This window comes from Salmo salar, chromosome ssa24 (genome assembly GCF_905237065.1).
Source record: "Salmo salar chromosome ssa24, Ssal_v3.1, whole genome shotgun sequence".
NCBI lineage: Eukaryota > Metazoa > Chordata > Actinopteri > Salmoniformes > Salmonidae > Salmo > Salmo salar.
In genome coordinates this window covers 25047790-25072314 of record NC_059465.1, presented here as the reverse complement: position 1 = coordinate 25072314, position 24525 = coordinate 25047790, and the positions used below count along the sequence as shown (strand labels likewise).

The 24525-nt window shown below is 42.6% G+C and overlaps 1 protein-coding gene across 1 annotated transcript; it reads right to left on the bottom strand.

Moving 5' to 3' along the window:
- Nucleotides 1-520: 520 nt before the first annotated feature.
- LOC106585464 (adenosine receptor A2b) lies at nucleotides 521-11313 on the bottom strand. Its single transcript, XM_014171690.2, has 4 exons — nucleotides 10545-11313; nucleotides 8566-8650; nucleotides 5748-6469; nucleotides 521-2543 (listed from the first exon to the last, which is right to left on the bottom strand). Exons 3-4 carry the CDS (start codon nucleotides 6080-6082, stop codon nucleotides 1514-1516), a joined length of 1365 nt encoding a protein of 454 aa, XP_014027165.1. The 5' UTR covers nucleotides 6083-6469; nucleotides 8566-8650; nucleotides 10545-11313; the 3' UTR covers nucleotides 521-1513.
- Nucleotides 11314-24525: the final 13212 nt, after the last annotated feature.

The window sequence follows — 24525 nt, the reverse complement described above, 5'->3', positions numbered from 1 at the left end:
AATATGTTGTTGTGCAGAAAAAAACAGTAAACACCAGTGAACTAGTCTGGGAGCATCTTTTAAAAAACATTCAAATGTCATTTCAGGAAGCCCCTGAGAGAATATCAAAAAAGAGAATGCCCTGTAACCCTGTAACCTGGAATCATCAGGGAATTTGGATAAAAGCTGGGAAAGCTGGAGAAATCTGAGGATCTCACAGCTTGTGATAGGGGACATAAATCCCCATAGAGGGCCCGTCTGCTCTAGTCTGCCCCCTCCCCAGACTCACCAGCAAGCCTGCCTCCGAAGCTTCACTTCCCTTTGTCCAAAACTCCTCCCTGCTTGGAGCAAAGCCACAGTGAGCCCTAGAGCTTTCTCTGCACTTATTGATCAATAGTTGGTTAAGCTTATTGATGAATAGTTGGGAAAGCTTATTGATGAATAGTTGGGAAAGCTTATTGATCAATAGTTGGGAAAGCTGTACAGTAATTGTAATGCGTAAACAGTGCAACATGGAAACGCAAACAGATACACTTTAAGATGACAATTACATGCAAATATTTATTTTCAAACAGGAGGTATTGCATCCTGTATTGCATCTGAAAATGTGAAAATGCAGAGAATGCCATAGCTATGTAACACTTGAGAGTATATTCAGTGAAAAATGTAAGCTGTATGTGTCATTGATGAATTATTTGGGCCATTTAATTGTCTGTGTAATCTCAACGATCAGCTCAACAGTTTTGGTTTGTGTTACTGACAGACAAGTTGAGAAAGTGCACAGTAGTTTAGATATTCCTCAAAATAGTTTAAAACCATTATCATTTAAAAACACGCAGATCATTTTTTGAGCATTCATACATTTGCAAGATCATAAACCTGAACATCTAAAAGAGATTGTTCTTATCATGTCCATCTGTATGGTGCACAAACATTCTAAATCAATGCAGTAGTACTGTCCCCTTATCACGTACCTGGAATATCCCTGCCATCCCCAAACGCACAAGATTCATCATAAACGTGATTTATTAAAACCTCACCAGTTATCATACAACAAAAGTTAATTGTGAGGATTCAGATTTAAGCACCAGACACAAGTCACAGACCAAGAGAATAAACATCGTAAACAGAATCACATTTAACTATTCGAGTCACATTAACGTTTCTTCCATAAACTAAAACATTTTTGTTTGCAAATTTAAATAGAATTGTTCATGCCCCCAAAATAAGTTGTTCTCTTCCGCATGGTGAATGTACAGTAGGCTTTGCATGCCTGCCTTTGTGTAGGTCCTCGTTTCGTACTCATTCAGGACCACGGTTACAATCCCTGGCGATAGAATGCCTCCAAGTATGTGGAATTAGGCCATCTGGATAAGATGGGATACAACCAAACTCTGATCCTCAGATTGTGAGCCTGACTGCCCAGTAATCTACCTGAGCTGACTCCAAAAAATGTACACATCCGTAGTAATTTCACACCAAAGGCCAGGTGATAAGGATCCTTTCTGGCTGTCTAATGCCCATTCTGTGTCCATTAGGACACCTCAGTGAGCTCAGCGAAGCAGGTTTTATGTTTATAGAACAGTGTTTTGACCTGGACAGGGGAGAGATCCTGCCTGTCCTTTACCTCTTCCACCTCCGGACCTTTGTGAGACTGCTGCTGCTGGTCCCCATACTGCAGGGGATGACATAAAGGGGGTATATGTGTCTGTCTGAGAGGCTGTGGCACAGGGAGGCTTTCCCTGTGATTGTGGGAGCTAATCACGGTAAGAGGGTGGTTGTAAATGGGCGCTGGCTTCAGAACACCCCCTGCAGGTTTGATATGGCTATGACAGGGGTGGGAGCTCTCACAGCTACTGCTGCTGCTACTGTGCTTGGTAAAGAGGTCGAAGCGGAGGCCATTGGCCTTAACCCTTACTGAGCCGCTGATACTGTTGTGGGTGGAGGTGCGGCTGCTGCCACCACTGTCAAACAGCTCCCGGCAGACCAGGACATGGCGGCGGATGACCCTCTTGAAGGTGTGGCGGAACTCCTGGATGCGGTATGCGTAGATGAAGGGGTTGACCACTGAGTTGCCGTGAGAGAGGATGATGGCAACGTATATGATCCAGAGGGGCGGGCGGGCACACTGAGGGCAGAATAGGGTGAAGCAGTTGATGATGTGCAGCGGCAGCCAACAGATGGCAAACAGGCCCACGATGATGGCCAGCGACTTGGCCGCCTGGACCTCCTTCTGCAGGGTGGAGTGGGACTTCCCCCCGTGGACAGCCTTCAGTTCTATGAGCTTCAGCTGATGCCGAGCTGCCATGAAGATCCGCAGGTAGATGACCAGCATGAGCAGCAGAGGCATCAGCACACAGGCGAAGAAGTTAAAGTAGACCATATAGTCCATGACCACCACATCCTCAAACAGGCACTCCATCAGGCCTGGGGGGCAGGTGCTGTTGGGGCGCTCAGTGGACTTATTCCAGCCCAGCATCGGGGTCAGGCCGATGATAATGGACAGCACCCAGCAGACAGCAATTATCCCTTTGGCACGCTGGCCTGTCACCAGGCTATTGTATCTGTGGGAATAATAAAGCAATGGACTGTCAGTAAGACACACATGATGGGCTCTCTTGGCTGGAGGAGGATAAGTTAGACTCCTCCAGAGGTTAAGGGATAGAGAGTTAAATAATAAACACTATAATAGTATATCATCAGCTAGGTTTCCATCCAATTTGCGACCAATTTTTATGTGAATATTCTAAAATCTTTATTAAACAATATGCGCATTTTCCCACCAGAGATGTTTCCATCAAACAGACTTTTTGCAGATAAAAGGCTGTGCGTGATGACGTGGTGCACATGAAAATAACTTTTTCCCTTAAATTCCCATGTACCGAATGAAAAATACAAGTTAAATGGTTTTCCAGCGCATTTTGAAATCTACTCATGGTTTTGTCACAAAAACTGTTGTGTTATTTAGCAAATGTGCCCACTCCAGTCTTGACACATGCACTCTAGCCAACAGCTCACAGATACAGCAGGTAGGCTACCTACATTATGAGATTATTATGGATAAGAGCAATATTATTTGTATTTGTCAAATGGCAGCCAAGCATCGATTATCATGTCACCAGAATAAGACCCTTGATATTTATTGGAAAGGAGCATCAAGCTCATGACCTTTAACATTCACCACACTGCGAAGTTCATCATCATTTCTTTAATCTGTAGCCTAATAAACTGCATGCTTTCCCGAGTCATAGTGGGAGGACAACACAACATACACTACATGAACAAAAATGTGTGGACACCTGCTCATCTAATATCTCATGCCAAAATCATGGGCATTAATATGGAGTTGGTCCCCCTTTGCTGCTGTAACAGCATCCCCTCATCTGGGAAGGCTTTCCACTAGATGTTGAAACATTTCTGCGGGGACTTGCTTCCAATCAGCCACAATAGCATTAGTGAGGTCGGGCACTGATGTTGGGCAATTAGGCCTGGCTCTCAGTCGGCGTTCCAATTCATCCCAAAGGTGTTCAATGGGGTTGAGGTCAGGGCTCTGTGCAGGCCAGTCAAGTTCTTCCGCACCGATCTCGACAAACCATTTCTGTATGGACCTTGCTTTGTGCACGGGGGCATTGCCATGCTGAAACAGGAAAGGGCCTTCCCCAAACTGTTGCCACAAAGTTGGAAGCACAGAATTGTCTAGTATGTAATTGTATGCTGTAGCATTAAGATTTCCCTTCACTGGAACTAAGGGGCCTAGCCCGAACCATGAAAAACAGCCCTAGACCATTATTTCCCCCCCACCAAACTTTACAGTTGGCACTATGCATTCGGGCAAGTAGTGTTCTCCTGTCATCCGCCAAACCCAGATTCGTCCCTCGGACTGCCAGATGGTTAAGTGTCATTTATCACTCCGGAGTCCAATGGTGGAGAGCGTTACACCACTCCAGGCGACTCTTGGCATTGCGCATGGTGATCTTTGGCTTGTGTGTGGCAAGTCGGCCATGGAAACCCATTTCATGAAGCTCCCGACGAACAGTTCTTGTGCTGACCTTGCTTCCAGAGGCAGTTTGGAACTCTGTAGTGAGTGTTTCAACCGAAGACAGACGATTTTTACGCAATATGTGCTTCTGCACTCGGCGGTCCCAGTCTGTGAGCTTATGTAGCCTATCATTTCCAGCTGAGCCATTGTTGCTCCTAGACGTTTCCACTTCACAATAACAGCACTTACAGTTAACCGGGGCCGCTCTAGCAGGGCAGAAATTTGACGCTGACTTGTTGGAAAGGTGGCATCCTATGACGGTGCCACGTTGACAGTCACTGAGCTCTTCAGAAAGGCCATTCTACTGCCAATGTTTGTCTATGGCGATTGCATGGCTGTGTGCTCGATTTTATTCACCCGTCAGCAACAGGTGTGGCTGAAATAGCCGAATCCACTAATTTGAAGGTCTGTCCACATACTTTTGTATATATAGTGTATCATTGCGTGACTAAGTTTACTTCGACATGATGGTTATTATATCAATATTTGCGCATAAAGGCATTTCCACTGCTTTTTTTGCGTAATTAATTTTACAGACACAAAAAGATCCCACCATGTCGAACTAACAAATTGTCTGTCGGCATTTATAACATTGCCCGTTTGTGACTTGTTTCATGCGTCAGGTAATTCATCTGACGGATGGAAATGTGGTTAGACACACTCTTTTTATGGGAAAACCTCTCGTCTAAGTTATAAAAAGAGACTTAAAAACAAAACGTCAGTATTTAGAAGGGAAGTCTATTTCAAGTGTCTGTCGGTCAGTGTGGGAGAGCAGCTGAGCTTTTGGGCCTGTTTCTGTCACATTCTCTAGAAGTTGAGTTTCAAAGGTTAGCTGTGCGAAAACAGCAACCCCCCCTCCCCCGTGCAGCAACACAGACATGCACAAATGCCCTTAACACATCCCAGGGACACAACAGAACAGCAATCTTGGACGCAATAAAAAGGGAGTGAATGGCATGTTGTTTTTAGGTAATGCACACTATCAAATATGCCAGTAAGAGTGAGGTTGAAAAGAGTGTGTGAGCATCAATCTACACACACTATCCAGAAAGTGTATAAGTAATTACTGATTATTAATATATTTTAGGGAATAATGTAATTTATATTTGTTTATCTAGGAAAATAAATGGTCTGAACAGCATTTTTTTTTTTACATGCTTATAGTTCTGAATGGGGATCATGATCTGTATAAACTATTAGTAAGAGGAGATTACAGTTAACTGGTCTTGGGTGAGATGGCCTCCTGAGAGACTATAGCTGGTTCCACTGAGGAAATCAAAAGCTCATCTAGCCATTTGGTCCAAAAACCTAAAGTTCATTTAAAAATAGCACGGTCCTCTACTGCTCTATTCTGAAAATATCTCACACAGATTTTAAGATTAAGAAAAATGTAGCAATGTGCTACTGGCATAAAGCATGAACTACACAATGTACCTGCAACCTGGGTATGCAAATCAATCAATAACGCTATACAACCTCAGAGGGCAGATTTAAATCTTTGAAAAGCCTAACCCAGGGTTGGGAAACCTTTTGACTCGAGGGCCACATAGGGATTTCGAAATTCGTCCGCTCCAATTTTTTTTGTGGGCCATTTCCCCCCAAAAGTAGTTTGCTCACCCCTGGTCTAACCTCTTTCTCCGTATATGGGAGTGGAAAGCAGCGCGACAGCAGCAATATGTTTAAAATGGTTGGCACACTCTCTGTTATGTTCATACAATTTGGAACTGACCTGAGGGGTATCTTGATAGCGATGTAGCGGTCTATGGCAATGGCCAGCAGGCTGAAGATGGAGCTCTGGGTGAGCACCAGCACAAAGCAAGCAATGAAGAGGCAGCCATAGAAGTTGGAGCAGAAGCCCGTGCTGATGACGATGGCGAAGGGGATACCCAGCACTCCCACAGCAATGTCTGCCACCGCCAGGGACACCACAAAGAAGTTGGTGATGCTCTGCAGGTTGCTGTTGAGACAGACGGCCCAGCAGACCAGCACATTGCCCAACACAGACAGTACAGCTATCAGCAGCTCCAGCACAATGTAGATGACAGACGCAGCATCGTTCAGCATGGTGAGAAGAGCAGCGAGGTCACTGAGGAGGAGGGAGGACCACTCTCCTCAAGGTCCATAGCTGCAGCCTGGCAGCAGTGCGCTTACTCTGTAGGGTGTATCTCACTGCCTGGGACTATGGCTGAGCTCTCCACACAGAGAGCACTTCACCTTAAAGCCTCTTAGAAGTCCCACACAGTTGGTGGTCAGAGAAGCAGTCCAAAGGCTAAGGCATTCTCCTCACTTAACATATAAGGCATGACAGTCTCCTTTCTGTTATGGTATCTGCTGTCCTGTCTGGCCCTCGCCTCTCAAGTCCTTCCCCTCCACTGTTTGAAGATTCAGCCCTGTGAAACTCAGATGGGGCTCAGATTGAGCCAGGAAGTGATCACGAGCGTCATACTGCTGCTGATAAAGGGAAGAAAGAGTAAATAAAGTGGAAATACTGAATGCAGAAATGACTACACAAAATACCAGTGAATAAGAGGACTTTCCATCAAATATTAACCACATTTGAAGTCAAACAATAAATTACAATGTATTGTCTGCCATGATACTCTGGAATTTCCAATGTAGCAAGTCAAATAACAATTGTACTGTTTACTTTACATAGACAATGTACTGCATCCCCATACAACTGCCGGTCACTAACAGTCACGAAACTGTAAACCAGGGCTAGAGTAAATAATGTCATGATGACACGGTGGTGTTATGGAGCCACTATCCCAGTGACAGTTAAATGTCAGCTGTACCAGAGAGAGGAAGAAGTCAGATGCTTCAGGAACTGGAATTTTCTATGTCCCCTGAGATCACCCAACCCCTGCCTGATAAGGAGAAAGTAGTCTTGAGGACATCCAGACAGAATCACTAAATGAGGTTATCAGGACACCAAATGAAGCATTCAAATTTCGTTAGAGAAGGGTGTCGTCATGCTCAAGAATAAAAAGAAGAAAAAAAAGGAACGTAGTACAGTATGTGGTTTGGGATTACAGCAGGTATAATCTACACTTGAAATGACAATTGTTTTAAACAAGGTCTAATTTGTCAATCAACTGTGGTCACTGCGCCACGCTGAATTTCCCTGGAATTAAATATGAGCGTGAAGAGGTTTCCAAACTCCTTTCATACAGAACTCTGATCATGTTTATGGAGAATTCCCACTGTGAAGCCAAGGATGTTTTCTGAGGTTACTCATGGTTTCAGGAGATAACAGCTGTGATGGAACTGAAAGGCCTTTGCTCTCAGAAACATTTCCATTTAGGTGGGACTGAGGTTTCTTCCGACCAATCTCAGTTACTGTTTTAAGTTTATCACACACATACAGCATGAGGCACCGAGGCTGCTGTGGCAAATAGTGTCAGTCTTGGAGCACATGTAACCCAACAGTGACAGATCTGATAGCCATAGCCTAGAATACTGTAGGAAAAACCCTTTGCATTGCAAAAAGCCTATAATGCAGTTGTGAAAGGCGAAATTATGTTCACCATCACACAGACCTAGTCACAAAAAGACCAGGGAAGGTACAAAGTGGTACCTTCAATATAGAGGTTACAACTTGATTAGAAGTGACATCGCAATGTGACTGCATATGTGACCCTGTCTCAGTCACCTTACAACAGCAGTCAAAAACTAGGTAATAACAGGGTATTTCAGTTGTCCCCTTTGACAGCACTTGAGGGGTATGAATAGTCCAAGTATAGTCTATAAATTCATTTTTATTCCATTGTGAAACAGCTGTAGCAAACAAGAGCTCTGACTGTATTCTGCTGAACAGTGGACCCTGGTGGTTGGATTAAAACCAAGGGTAGTGCTTAGATACTGCATCTCAGGTAAAAAGTATTATTTTAAGTAACTGTCTAGTGTTTACAGATTTCTATGAAATATGAAGAGTCATTAATTACGTAAAATTGTTGGAATGGTGTAGACGTACCCCAACAACAGAAGGGTGTGGGTGTAAATGGGTCATAAAAAAATTATGTAAGTAGACCACTGATTGGCCAGCTTATCGATGACATAATCCTCTATGAGGAAATAGCAAGTATTTTTATAAATGGTCTGTTTGTGATATAAGTTTGAGGTTGGGTTAAAATACAAAATGTTATATCAAATTTATGCTTTGGCCACAAATACGAGCATAGGATGAAACAAAAACATTATTTGGGTATGAGTTAACAGAATATGAATTTATAAAAGTTTGATTTTCTCTGGACAGTTACTGTAAGCTTAACACAAAATATGTTCAAGCTTGACACAAAAGGCAAATGAAATCATTCCCATGAAGACAAACCAACTGAACATACTGGGCCTCAATAAGTGCACATAAACAGCTTCATGTAAGACTGTTTGCTGAGGAAACCAGAGAACATAAAGAATCTGACTCCCACTTTAATACACTTACCTGTAAAACCACTGTGGTAAAATGGAAACATAATATACCTGGCACACCCATCAACATTATCCTTACCAGTAAGTGACAGTATTAGTATCCCTAACTATCTACTCACCTCCATCCTGTAGTTCCCTATCAAAGAGGGAGTATTTGTTTATTTGGATCCCCATTAGCTCTTGCAGAAGCAGCAGCTACTCTTCCTGAGGTCCCAAAAAACACAAAACATGACAAGTAACAAAACACTGATACACTGCTAGACAAGGACAGTCACATTCATGTTTAAATACAATGATTTACAAACAATACAACATACAAGGGGATCTGTGTAAACATAATATCTAGAAATACATAGTGATTAAAAAACTTCCCAAAATGTATTGGGCACAATTATCCATAATATACAGTGCCTTCAGAACGTATGCATACCCCTTGACTTATTCCACATTTCTTGTGTTAGTCTGAAATCAAAATCCCCAAAAATACAACAAATCTCACCCATCTACACACAATACCCCATAATGACAAAGTGAAAACATGTTTTTAGAAGTTTTTCAAAATTGGATAGAATTCCAAGGATTTGGACTTCTAGTTCACCCTTCTAACTCCATTTTATTCATCTATTATCTATTAATTCATCCAAGTATGCAAGCGCTTTGCACACCTGGATTGTACAATATTTGCACATTATTCTGTTTAAAATTCTTCAAGCTCTGTCAAGTTGGTTGTTGATCATTGCTAGACAGCCATTTTCAAGTCTTGCCATAGATTGTCAAGACGATTTAATTAAAAACTGTAACTAGGCCACAGGAACATTCAACATCATCTTGGTAAGCAACTCCAGTGTATCCTGTATTTGGCCTTCTGTTTTAGGTTATTGTCCTGCTGAAAGGTGAATTTGTGTCCTAGCGTCTGTTGGAAAGCAGACTGAACCAGGCATACCCATAACATGATGCAGCCACCACAATTCTTGAAAATATGAAGAGTGGTACTCAGTGATGTGTTGTATTTGCCCCAAACATAACGGTTTGTATTCAGGACATAAAGTTAATTTCTTCGCCACATATTTAGCAGGCTTACTTTAGTGCCTTATTGCAAACAGGATGCATGTTTTGGAATATTTTTATTCTGTACGGTCTTCCTTCTTTTCACTCTGCCATTTACGTTAGTATTGGGGAATAACTACAATTCTCAGTTTTCTCCTATCACAGCCATTAAACTCTGTAACTGTTTAAAAGTCCTCTTTGGCCTCATGGTGAAATCCCAGAGCTGTTTCCTTCCTCTCTGGCAACTGAGTTAGGAAGGATGCCTGTATCTTTGTAGTGGCCGGGTTTATTGATACACCATCCAAAGTGTAATTAATAACTTCACCACACTCAAAATGATATTAAATGTCCGCTTTAATTTTTTTTTACCCATCTACCAATAGGTGCCCTTGTTTGCGAGCCATTGGAAAACCTCCCTGGTCTTTGTGGTTGAATCTGTGTTTGAAATTCACTGCTCGACTGAGGGACCTTACAGATAATTGTATGTTTGGGGTACAGAAATTAGGTAGTCATTCAAAAATCATGTTAAACACTATTATTGCACACAGAGTGAGTCCATGCAACTTATTATGTGACTTTTTAAGCAAATCTTTACTCCTGAATTTATTTAGGCTTGCCATAATAAAGGGGTTGAATACTTATTGACTCAAGACATTTCAGCTTAGCATTTTTAATAAATTTGTAAACAAGTCAAATAGCATAATTCCACTTTGGCATTATGAGATATTGTGTGAAGGCCAGTACAACAAAATGTCAATTTAATCCATTTTAAATTCAGGCTGTAACAACAAAATGTGGAAGAAGTCAACGGGTGTGAATACTTTCTGAAGGCACTGTAAGCCTTGCATAGGCTAAGGTCCCGTGTCTGTATACCTGAACGAAAATCATTTTGATACCTGAACGAAAATCATTTTGATTGCACCAGCACTGTTGTATAAACTTACATTGTTTAACAAAATGTTTAATTAGGCAATTCATTAAAATAGTTAAAATACTCTAAATGCAAACCCTTTGACTTCTATCCAATTCCATGTTCAATAAAAAAACTTACCTTTTTAAATGTTTGCCTCGTCGTATTCGAAATGAATTACAATCTTTTTAGAAATGAGTTTGCACCATATTTATAATCATTACTTAATAAAATAACATAATTCCTCGAAAACCTGTTGTGAAGAATAAGATATGGGAAACTCAATTTGATAGGCTACTTGTGCGCTCCGCTCCCACCGTTTCACTGCCGATTCTCGGTTCAATACCTCAGGCTGACCAGATTTACACCACGTGATCCCATGGTCCGTGTTCGTGCGGATAATTACTTTTCTACACTAAACCGAGTAACACGGAATGAGAAAACGGACAGTTGTTTTGTTTTTAAGACACATTTTAAAACGGATTTCTTATTTTTTTACATTTTTAATCTCATTTTTCCTTATAAACCCAAACACAATTTGATATATTTTGATTTTACACATGTGGGTGGGGTTAAATGTGGAATGCCTGTCATTGGCCAAATAAACAGCCAACACTTCCTGTCCATTCAAAATAGAGGTTCACCCTTCAACTCCATTTTATTAATCTATTAATTAATCCATTAATAGCTTCCCATAACATGCCACAGTGCCAAGGCAATTTCTACTTCAGATTTAAGGTTAGCTATGTAAGCTAGCCACAAGAAAGATAGTGTTTATTGACTTAAATTCCTACTTCAGATTGAAGGTTATTCATGAACTTGTCACACCCTGATCTGTTTCACCTGTCCTTGTGATTGTCTCCACCCCCTCCAGGTGTCACCCATCTTCCCTATTATCCCCTGTGTATTTATACGGGTGTTCTCTGTCTGTCTGTTGCCTGTTCGTCTTGTTTGTCAAGTCAACCAGTGTTTTTGTTCTCAGGGCCTGCTTTTCCCAGTCTCTCGTATTCTCGTCCTCCTGGTTTTGACCCTTGCCTGTCCTGAGTCTGCCTGCCTGGCCACTCTGCCTGCCCCTGAGCCTGCCTGCCTGCATCTTTGCCCCACCTCTGGATTGTTGACCTCTGCCTACCCTGAGCCTGCCGTCTGGTACCATTGCCCCACCTCTGGTTTACTGACCCCTGCCTGCTTTGACCTGTCTATTGCCTGCCCCTGTTGGAATATTAAACCATTGTCAAGTTGAAGTGTCTGCATCTGGGTCTTAACTTGATTCCTGATAGTATGAACGGGCCATGACTGACCCAGCAGTCCTGGGCCAGCTGCGCAACACCGAGAGAACCCGAGGCCTCCCGACCTGCCCAGAGGGCTGCCGAAGATGACCGAGTCACCTTTTCCTGAGTCTATGCTAGTAGGCAGAGCTGGGCTGTCACCAGCGGAACGGCAATGCAGAATCGACACGAAGAGTTGTCTGTATTGTGGGACTCTTGGTAATTTCTTGTCCTTTAAAAAAAAAAACAGGCTGGTAGGAGCGAATACTCTGGTGGGCCATATCGAGAACGTTCCTGCTTCCCTTGCTCGAACCCCTTTTCATGCCATTCTGCTGTGGGGAGACCAGTCCAAATCTCTCTGGATTCTCATTGACTCTGGGGCCGACGAGAGCTTTTTGGACGCTACCCTGGCGTCCGAGCTGATCATCCCCACTCAGCCCCTCTCCATTCCCATGGACGTTAGAGCGCTGGACGGGCACACTATAGGCCGAGTCACCCACAACACCACTCCCATCAACCTACGTGTGTCAGGGAACCACAGCGAAGCTATCCATTTCCTGCTCATCAAGTCCCCTCAGATTCCAGTGGTATTGAGATTCTCCTGGCTCCAGCGACACAATCCCCTCATTAACTGGTCTATTGATGCCATCATGGGCTGGAGCCTGTTCTTCCACACCAGTTGCTTGAAGTCAGCACAACCTGCCCTGGGACGTCTTCCTGGGGGCTCAGTAGGTGCCCTGGACCTCTTCGCCATTCCCGCGGAGTCCCAGGACCTCTGGGAGGTGTTCAGCAAGGCCCGGGCCGCTTCGTTCCTGCCGCACCGACCTTATGACTGCGGGATTGACCTTCTCCCTAGCACGACTCCGCCCCGAGGACGACTGTACTCTCTGTCGGGACCTACATTGGGATGGAGACCTACATTGGACTCCCTTGCTGCAGGATTCATCCTTCTCCTGCCGGCGCAGGGTTCTTCATTGTGGAGAAGGACAAGACCCTGCGCCCGTGCATCGACTACCTGGGTCTCAACAACATAATGGTGAAGAACCGCTACCACTCATCTCCTCGGCCTTCGAGGCGCTCCAGGAGGCCACCGTGTTTTCCAACCTGGATCTACACAATGCCTATCACCTGGTGCGGATATGGGAAGGAGACGAGTGGAAGACCGCCTTCAACATGGCCAGAGGTCACTACGAGTATCTGGTCATGCCATTTGGCCTTACCAACGCCCCTGCTGTGTTCCAGGCTCTGGTCAATGATGTTCTCCGCGACATGTTGAACCGGTTTGTCTGTCTACCTAGATGACATCCTCATCTTCTCCTATTCCACCCAAAAACATGTGCTCCACGTCCGACAGGTTCTCCAACGCCTCCTGGAGAACCATCTGTTTGTAAAAGCAGAGAAGTGTGTGTGTTCCCTCGTTCCACCATCCCTTTTCTGGGTTTCATCCTCGCCGCAGGGAGTGTGCAAATGGATCCTGGGAATGTGAGAGCAGTGGTGGATTGGACCCAGCCTACTTCCAGGGTGCAGCTGCAACGTTTCCTGGGGTTCGTCAACTTCTATCGCCGCTTTATCCGGGGTTACAGCACCTTGGCTTCCCCCCAGTCCTCACTCAACTCGCCCAAGGTTCCGTTCATGTGGTCTCCAGCTTCTGACCAAGCGTTCCCGGACCTCAAAAAATCGTTTAACCACAGCTCCTATCTTGGTTCATCCGCACCCTTCCCGTCAGTTTGTGGTGGAGGCCGATGCTACTGATGTCGGCGTGGGGGCGGTCCTATCCTAGTGTTCTGCACTGGACCTCAAGCTACATCCTTGCGCCTTCTCCCATTGCCTCAACTCTACGGAAAAAAACTACGATGTGAGGAATCGTGAGCTTCTCGCGGTGACGATGGCGTTGAAGGAATGGAGGCACTGGCTGGAAGAGGCGGAACACCCATTCGTGTGAACCAACCACAAGAACCTGGAGCATCTCCGCACCGCCAAACGCCTCAACTCCAGGCAAGCCAGATTGGCCCTGCTGTTCACACGGTTCAACCGTACCGGTCGGAATCCAAGAATGTCATGCCGGTAATTGGATGTTTGAGTCTGATGCTGTCTGCACTGCGGTACTGGAGTGGGTCCATTCCTCCAGGCTTACCTGCCACCCGGGCTCCCGTCAGACCCTGGCCTTCGTGCAACAACGCTTTCGGTGGCCTACGATGGTTCCGGATGTCGCCGCATTTGTCTCCGCCTGCATGATCTGTGCTGCGAATAAGACTCCTCAGCAAGCTCCGGCTGGTCTGCTGCAACCACTGGCTGTCCGTCACCGCCCCTAGTCCCACATATCCCTGGATTTTGTCACGGGTCTCCCCCCGTCTGACGGCAACACTGCCATCCTGACTGTGGTCGACTGGTTTTCCAAGGCCACTCACTTCATTCCTCTCCCCCAACTACCCTCGGCCAAGGAGATGGCCCAAATCATGGTGTAGCACCTCTTCCGGATCCATGAACTGCCCGTGGACATGGTTTCCGACTGGGGGGGGGGGGTCGCCCATTATCCCCTGTATTTATACCTGTGTTCTCTGTATGTACATTGTCAGTTCGTCATGTTTGACAAGTCAACCAGCATTTTTTGACTCAGCTCCTGCTTTTTCCAGTCTCTTTTTTTCTCGCCAGAGCCTGCCTGCCATCCGGTACCGTTGCCCCACCTCTGGTTTACTGTCCCCTGCCTGCCTTGACCTGTCTATTTCCTGCCCCTGTTGGAATATTAAACGATTGTCAATTTGACATGTCTGGGTGTTACCTTGATTCCAGATAGCTAACCATTTACAATAACAGCAGTTCTAACTGATATATCCTAGCTAGTCATCTCCAAAATGATGGGCAAAAAATACTTTATAAAAATACTGAGCTATATTGTAGGCCTATGCAAAAAAAAGTATATTTTATACAATTGCTCAAAGATATGTTTAAGTAATTAAAAAAAGGTGTCAATTATTGCCACTCGTTTTGAATACTTTGTGTACCCTACCCTTGCGAGGATAACAGCATTTAGCCTTTTTCAAGGCCATTCCTCCATACAGAATCTTTCCAGAGACTTGATATCCTTCGGTCTGAGCTTATGGACTGGCCTCTTCAATTCAAACTACAGGTTCTCAATGAGGTTCAAGTCCAGAGACCGAGATGGTCATTGCAAAATGTAGATTTTGTGGTAAATTAACAATTTCTTTATGGATTTTAATGTGTGCTTGGGGGTCATTGTCTAGCTTGACGATCCACTTGAACCCAAGTTTCAGCCCAATGGCTTAGGCAACCAGGTTGGTGGCTAAAATGTCCTGGTACTTGGTAGAGTTCTTGATGCTGTTGACCCTAACAAGAGCCCCAGGTCTAGAGGAAGCAAAACATCCCTATAAAATCAAAGATCCACCACCATATTTTACAGTAGGGAGAAGGTTCTTGTCTGCATATGCATCCTTCTTTCGAAGCCAAAACCACCACTGGTGTGTGTGGACAAAGAGCTCTATTTTCATCTTATCTGACCATAGCGCCCAGTTCCAAACTCCAGGCGTTTACATTTGTTTGCTCTGAATAAAGGCTTTTTTATGGAAACTCTTCCAAATAGCCTATAAATCAAATCTTATTGGTGACATACACATATTTAGCAGATGTTATTGCGGGTGTAGCGAAATGCTTGTGTTCCTAGCTCTAACAGTGCATTAGTATCTAAAAACGATTCACAAGAATACACATCTAAAAGTAAAAGAATGGAATTAAGAAATATAAATATTAGAGCCATGTCGTCGTGGCATTAATTCAAATACAGTATATACATATGAGATCAGTAAAGCAGTTTGTAAACATTATTAAAGTGGCCAGTGATTCCAAGTCTGTCGATAGGGCAACAGCCTATAAGGTGCAGGGTTGCGTAACCGGGTGGAAGCAGGCTAGTGATGGCTATTAAAAAACAGTCAGCTTCTGTCTCTCGGTCCCAGCTTTGATGCACCTGTACTGACCTCACCTTCTGGATGATAGCGGGGTGAACAGGCCGTGGCTCAGGTGGTTGATGTTTTTGATGGTGTTTTTGGCCTTCCTGTGACATCAGGTAATCATTAGAATACGCCGCCTCAATATTTGCAGCCGTAGGCGGTAATATCTCTCTAGGAGCTTATCCGTTGTCAGTATTGTGAGATACTGAAATATTTCAATGGAGAAAGCTGATTCAAGAGCAGCACTCCTTTTCTTTTGATCCTATCAGTATCGACACATGCTCCAATGACGCACTTAACGACATTTATATTTGGGTGGTGTTTTGGGAAACGCATGTTACATCTTCGGACGTTGTAGGAAAGATGCATCATGAAAACAAATCATAAGCCTCAAAAGTTTAATCGCTATCAGGAAACCTGCCCAAGTCAAAACATTGTGTTGCAGTGTGTTAAAGCACTGCGGAGAAGAAAAAAACAACCGGGGTTGAAATCAATTAACGTTACGAAATTTAGTTAGTTTGTAGACTTATTTATTTTTATTTTTAAAAACTAGTCTGCGAAATGTATAGGCCTAGCCTACATTTCACATGAAATGTGGGCTATTAGTGGTGTTTGCATAAGACGCAAGCGGTGTTGATTTCAGCGCCAGGGAACTGGACAGCTCCCCCAACTGGATCATGTAAAAAACCGAACATGCCCCCAACAATGCTCTTAGCTGTGGGTCAGCATATGTGGGAACTCCTTCCAGATTGTTGAAAAAGCATTCCAGGTGAAGCTGCTTGAAAGAATGTCAAGAGAATGCAAAACTGTCATTAAGGAAAAGGGTGGCTGGTTTGAAAAATCTCAAATATATTTTGATTTGTTTAACACTTTGTTGGTTACTACATGATTCCATGTGTTATTTCATAGTGTTGATGTCTTCTATTATTCTACAATGTAGAAAATAGTAAAAATAAAAACCCTGGAATAAGTAGCTGTGTCCAAACTTTTGACTCGTACTGTATGCATGCATGCATGTATAAATAAATTACCAGAACAAGGCTGCTGGCTGTATTCCAAATCCCACTGGCTAGCTGACTGAATGAAACACTATTTCATCAACAATTAACGTCCCAATCTAATTTGATATAATCCCATGATCTAAATCACACACGTAGTTTAATATGCCCTCTTACAGAGAATCAGAGAGAGTATTACTGTTTCCTGTTTCATAAGAGAGGATGAGGAATTATGTTCGTCTTCACAAAACACATACCTGTTGCAGTGATCCTTTAATATTACTTTCTGCAAAATAAAATATAAATACATATATAAAACCTCTCTTTTTTCCCCTTTTTATAAATGGTTGATTATCATAATACATGAGCATTTGGTCTACTCCCCTACACAACACCATACTCTATCAGTATCAAATCAACAGGACACGTTTTTCTTTCAAGATACACCTTCGGCAATTAAGTGGCAATCATGACTTATTCTGTTTATAAGAAGACGACATGGATCTCTTGGTCTCCTTATTACCAAGTAAAACTCTGGCAAGAATGACATTCATTTGAATGCAAAAAGCACCATGAATAAGAATGAAAAGGCTTAGAAACATTTAAAACCTTTCAAATTAACAAAAGAAATGTATAACATATAGACCCGTAAAACAAAATAAAACATGCTTTATGTTCTTTTCACATTTGTTGTGATGTAATGAAGAAATAAATCAGAAGAACACGCTGAGCAAAATACTAAAAGTCTAAAGAAGCCAAGGAAAATGTGCAACTTACTGAATGAACTCAAGCACTACGTACACAGTTGAAGTCGGAAGTTTACATAGACCTTTGCCCAATACATTTAAACTGTTTTTCACAATTCCTGACATTTAGTCCTAGTAAAAATTCCCTGTCTTAGGATCACCACTTTATTTTAAGAATGTGAAATGTCAGAATAATAGAGAGAATGATTTATTTCAGATTTTATTTCTTTCATCATATTCCCAGTGGGTCAGACGTTTACATACACTCAATTAGTATTTGTTAGTATTGCCTTTAAGTTGTTTAACTTGGGTCAAACGTTTCAGGTAGTCTTCCACAAGCTTCCCACAATAAGTTGGGTGAATTTAAACCCATTTCTCCTGACAGAGCTGGTGTACTTTTCTGCTCTTTTGCACACCAGTATTTCTACTTGCACATCATCTGCACATTACATTTACGTCACTATCACTCCAGTGTTAATTTGCTAAATTGTAATTATTTCGCTACTATGGCTTATTTATTGCCTTACCTTCCTAATCTTACTACATTTGCACACACTGTATATAGACTTCTCTATTGTGTTATTGACTGTACGCTTGTTTATTCCATGTGTAACTCTTGTGTTGTTTGTGTCGCACTGCGTTGCTTTATCTTGGCCAGGTCGCAGTTGTAAATGAGAACTTGTTCTCAACTAGGCTACCTGGTTAAATAAAAGGTGAAATAAATTTTATAAAAAAAACACTGAGTCAGGTTTGTAGGCCTCCTTGCTCGCACGCACCTTTTCAGTTCTGCACACAAATTTTCTATAGGATTGAGGTCAGTGCTTTGTGATGGTCACACCAATACCTTGACTTTGTTGTCCTTAAGCCATTTTGCCACAACTTTGGAAGTATGCTTGGGGTCAATATCCATTTGGAAGACCCATTTGCGACCAAGCTTTAACTTCCCGACTGATGTCTTGAGACGTTGCTTCAATATATCCACATAATTTTCCTGCCTCATGATGCCATCTATTTTGTGAAGTGCACCAGTCCCTCCTGCAGCAAAGCAATCCCACAACATGATGCTGCCACCCCCGTGCTTCACGGTTGGGATGGTGTTGTTTGGCTTGCAAGCCTCCCCCTTTTTCCTCCAAACATAACGATGGTCATTATGGCCAAACAGTTCCATTTTTGTTTCATCAGACCAGAGGACATTTCTCCAAAAAGTACAATCTTTGTCCCCATGTGCAGTTGCAAACCTTAGTCTGGCTTTATTATTGCAGTTTTTGAGCAGTGGCTTCTTCCTTGCTGAGCAGCCTTTCAGGTTATGTTGATATAGGACTCATTTTACTGTGGATATAGATACTTTTGTACCCGTTTCCTCCAGCATCTTCACAAGGTCCTTTTCTGTTGTTCTGAGATTGATTTGCACTTTTCGCACCAAAGTACGTTCATCTCTAGGAGACAGAACGCGTCTCCTTCCTGAGCGGTATGACGCCTGCATGGTCCCATGGTGTTTATACTTGCGTACCATTGTTTGTACAGATGAACGTGGTGCCTTCAGGCGTTTGGAAATTGCGCCCAAGGATGAACCAGACTTGTGGAGGTCTACACTTTTTTTTCTGAGGTCTTGGCTGATTTCTTTTCATTTTCCCATGATGTCAAGCAAACAAGCACTGAGTTTGAAGGTAGGCCTTGAAATACATCCACAGGTACACTTCCAATTGACTCAAATTATGTAAATTTGCCTATCAGAAGTTTCTAAAGCCATGACATAATTTTCTGGAATTTTCCAAGCTGTTTAAAGGCACAGTCAACTTAGTGTATGTAAACATCTGACCCACTGGAATTGTGATAGTGAATTATAAGTGAAATAATCTGTAAACAATTGTTGGAAAAATTACTTGTGTCATGCACAAAGTAAATGTCCTAACCGACTTGCCAAAACTATAGCTTAACAAGAAATCTTTGGAGTGGTTGAAAAACAAGTTTTAAATGACTCCAACCTAACTGTATGTAAACTTCCAACTTCAACTGTACGTTCTTCAGTGGTGATATGTCAAGATGATAGTCTGATATTTTGACATTGTATAATCTACTATACCACCTCCATTCTGTCCACACAGTACAGTTGAGTATGTTAGGGAAAGGTTTCAGTCCTCATAAATTGCAACATATACAGTGGCTTCAGAAAGTATTCACACCCCTTGACTTTCTCCACATTGCTGTTATAGCCTGCATTTAAAATTGATTAAATTGAGATGTGTCACTGGCCTACCAACAACACCGTAATGTCAAAGTGGAATCATGCATTTAGATTCTTTTACATAATAATAAAAAATGAAAAGCTGAAACGGTCAATAAGTATTCAACCCGTTTGTTATGGCAAACCTAAATAAGTTCAGGAGTAAAAATGTGCTTAACAAGTCACATAATAAGCTGCATGGAGTTTATTGGCTGTGATAAGAGAAAACGGAGAATGGTTCAACATTGTAGTTACTACAAAATACTAACCTAATTGACAGAGTGAAAAGAAGGAAGCCTGTACAGAATGCAACATTCAAAAACAGGCACTAAAGTAATATTGCAAAAAAGTAACTTTTTTTCCTTGAAGAAAGTGTTACGTTTGAGGTAAATCCAATACAACAAATTACCGAGTACCACTTCATATTTTCAAGCATAGTAGTGGCTGCAACATGTTATGGGTATGCTTGTAATCGTTAGGGACTGGGGAGTTTTTCAGGGTAACAAAGAAACAGAATGGAGCTAAGCACAGGAAAAATCCTAGAGGAAAACCTGATTTCCACCTGATACTGTGAGATGAATTCACCTTTCAGCAGGACAACAACCTAAAACACAAGGCCAAATATACACTGGAGTTGCTTACCAAGAAGACAGTGAATGTTCCTGAGTGACCGAGTTAGTTGACTTAAATCTACGGCAATACCTGAAAAGGGTTCTCTAGCAATGATCAACAACCAATTTGACAGAGCTTGAAGAATTTAGAAAATAATAAAAATGGGCAAATGTTGCACAATCCAGGTGTGGAAAGCTATTTTTATTTTATTTGTACCTTTATTTAACTAGGCAAGTCAGTTAAGAACACATTTTCAATGACAGCCTAGGAACAGTGGGTTAACTGCCTTGTTCAGGGGCAGAACGACAGATTTTTACCTTGTCAGCTCGGGTATTCGATCTTGCAACCTTTCGGTTACTGGTCTAACGCTCTAACCACTAGTTAAGTCTATTAGAGACTTACCCAGAAAGACTCACAGCTGTAATCGCTAACAAAGGTGCTTCTACAAAGTAATGACTCAGGGGTGTGAATACTTAATGTTAATTAGATATTTCAGTCTTTACATTTTCAATACATTTGCAAAAATCTCTAAAAACTTGCAGTCACATTGTCATTATGGGGTATTGGGTGTAGTAGATGTGATCAAAATAAATGTTAATCCATTTGGAATTCAGGCTGTAACAACAAAATGTGGAATAAGTCAAGGGGTATGAATACTTTCTGATGGCACTGTACCACTTATCAATACCAATGTACATTGGAACATGATCAAGAGACATTCCAAGGGTATCTTAGGGATATGCAAAAAACATTTCAAATTCACATGCGTGAAATAGGACAAATGTAAGCACACCCACCCAATTATTATTACATTGTGTACTTGGCAAGAAGTAGCAGAGGAGCTTCACATAATAGAATCATAGCAAACCAACTGCTGTTTGGATCCAATGCAAATCAGATTTTAGCCACAGGTTTGCAGTATGGCAATGGGAAAGAAATACAGTGGGGGAAAAAGTATTTGATCCCCTGCTGATTTTGTACGTTTGCCCACTGACAAAGAAAGGATCAGTCTATAATTTTAATGGTAGGTTTATTTGAACAGTGAGAGACAGAATAACAACAAAAATATCCAGAAAAACGCATGTCAGAAATGTTATAAATTGATTTGCATTTTAAATGAGGGAAATAAGTATTTGACCCCTCTCAATCAGAAAGATTTCTGGCTCCCAGGTGTCTTTTATACAGGTAACGAGCTGAGATTAGGAGCACACTCTTAAAGGGAGTGCTCCTAACCACAGCTTGTTACCTGTAAAAAAAAGACACCTGTCCACAGAAGCAATCAATCAATCAGATTCCAAACTCTCCACCATGGCCAAGACTAAAGAGCTCTCCAAGGATGTCAGGGACAAGATTGTAGACCTACACAAGGCTGGAATGGGCTACAAGACCATCGTCAAGCAGCTTGGTGAGAAGGTGACAACAGTTGGTGCGATTATTCGCAAATGGAAGAAACACAAAAGAACTGTCAATATCCCTCGGCCTGGGGCTCCATGCAAGATCTCACCTCGTGGAGTTGTAATGATCATGAGAACGGTGAGGAATCAGCCCAGAACTACACAGGAGGATCTTGTCAATGGTCTCAAGGCAGCTGGGACCATAGTCACCAAGAAAATAACTGGTAACACACTACGCCGTGAAGGACTGAAATCCTGCAGCGCCCGCAAGGTCCCCCTGCTCAAGAATACATATACATGCCCGTCTGAAGTTTGCCAATGAACATCTGAATGACTCAGAGGACAACTGGTGAAAGTGTTGTGGTCAGATGAGACCAAAATGGAGCCCTTTGACATCAACTCAACTCACCGTGTTTGGAGGAGGAGGAATGCTGCCTATGACCCAAAACACACGGCCAAGGCAACAAAGGAGTGGCTCAAGAAGAAGCACATTAAGGTCCTGGAGTGGCATAGCCAGTCTCCAGACCTTAATCCCATAGAAAATCTGTGGAGGGAGCTGAAGGTTCAAGTTGCCAAACGTCAGCCTCGAAACCTTAATGACTTGGAGAAGATCTGCAAAGAGGAGTGGGACAAAATCCCTCCTGAGATGTGTGCAAACCTGGTGGCCAACTACAAGAAAGGTCTGACCTCTGTGATTACCAACAAGGGTTTTGCCACCAAGTACTAAGTCATGTTTTGCAGAGGGGTCAATTACTTATTTCCCCTCATTAAAATGCAAATCATTTTATAACATTTTTGAAATGCGTTTTTTCTGGATTGTTTTGTTGTTATTCTGTCTCTCACTGTTCAAATAATCCTACTATTAAAATTATAGACTGATAATTTCTTTGTAAGTGGGCAAATGTACAAAATCAGCAGGGGATCAAATACTTTTTCCCCCCACTGTACATGAGATTTAGAGGTAACATACTATGCAATGTTCCAACAGTAAATACTGTACATGATAACAATCACAGCTCATGCTCTCTCACAAATTAGTGTTCATCCATACAATCCCTTCCTACAACTTTTAACCACAGTCTTACTCTCCAACCACACTGATCGAAAATAAAAATAAAAATAATTCCACTCATGCTCCTAGTTGTGCTTGGTCAGTGAGTGCCTCAATCACCATGCAGTGCTTGGCAAGCAGACAGGAGTCAATGTGCTTTCAAATATATATATTTTTTTAAGTCCCTCAAAAGTTTCATTGCCACATGCAAATGTGTCAGATCGTAGATGTATGGGGGTCTAAACTAAGGTTGTACAGCAACGAGGGAGTATCCACAGCTTCCTGTACCATTCTGAAATTATACAGTAGTGTGGTTGGAAACAAATGAAAGGCAACAAGCCAGCTTATGTTATGAGCTTATGAGAGATATCAGTGCAGCAGTGTGATGAAGTCATAGACTTGTGTCACATACACTACATAACCAAAAAGTATGTGGACACCTGCTTGTCGAACATCTCATTCCAAAATCATGGACAATAATATGGAGTTGGTCCCCCCTTGCTGCTATAACAGCCTCCACTCTTCCAGGAAGGCTTTCCACTAGATGTTGGAACATTGCTGCAGGAGCTTGCTTCCATTTAGCCACAAAAGCATTAGTGAGGTCGGGAACTGATGTTGGGCGATTGGGTCTGGCTCGCAGTCAGCGTTCCAATTCATCCCAAAGGTGTTTTATGAAGTTGAGGTCAGAGCTCTGTGCAAACCATTTCTATATGGACCTCGCTTTGTGCATGGGGGCATCGTCATGCCGAAACAGGAAACATCCTTCCCCAAACTGTTGCCACAAAGTTGGAAGCACAGAATTGTCTAGAATGTCAGTATGCTGTAGTGTTAAGATTTCCCTTCACTGGAAGTAGCCCAAACCATGAAAAACAGCCCCAGATATTTATTCCTCCTCCACCAAATTTACAGTTGCACTATGCATTCGGGCATCCGTCAAACCCACATTCGTCCGTTGGACTGCCAGATGGTGAAGTGTGATTCATCACTCCAGAGAACGCATTTCCACTGATCCAGAGTCCAATGGCGATGAGCTTTACACCACTCCAGCCAACGCTTGACATTGCGCATGATGATCTTAGGCTTGTGTGTGGCTGCTCGGCTTTGGAAACCCATTTCATGAAGCTCCCGATGAACAGTTTTTGTGCTGAAGTTGCTTCCAGAGGCAGATTGGAAGTCGGTAGTGAGTGTTGCAACTGAGGACAGACGATTGCTACTTGATACGAAGCTTCAGCACTCGGCGGTCCCGTTCTGTGAGCTTGTGTGGCCTACCACCTTGAGGCTGAGCTGTTGTTGCTCATAGACGTTTCCACTTCACAATAACAAAACTTAAAGTTGACCGGGGCAGTTATAGCAGGGCAGAAATTTGACGAATTGACTTGTTGGAAAGGTGGCATCCTATGATGGTGCCAGGTTGAAAGTCACTGAGCTCTTTCAGCAAGGCCATTCTCCTGCCAATGTTTGTCTATGGAGATTGCATGGCTGTGTGCTCGAGTCTATACACCTGTCAGCAACGGGAGTGGCCGAAATAGCCGAATCCACTCATTTGAAGGGGTATCCACATACTTTTGTGTGTGTGTGTGCATGTATGTATGCATGTATATAAAATAGTGTACTTTAACATTTATAATACTTGCCTCGCTATACTGGATGGTGGATTAAACCACACTAATAAATCCACAGAAACTGTAATAAGCAGGGGCACAATAACATGACAGTCATTCTTCATTCCAATATCTTTCTTGCCGACTATGTAAACTACATAGAATTGAGATCCACATTAATGTTAGTAAGGCTTTATATCAATGAAGTAAATTGGGTGAAGATAGCTCAGATATATAATTTACTTATGTGTTACTTAAGCATTTCTTGT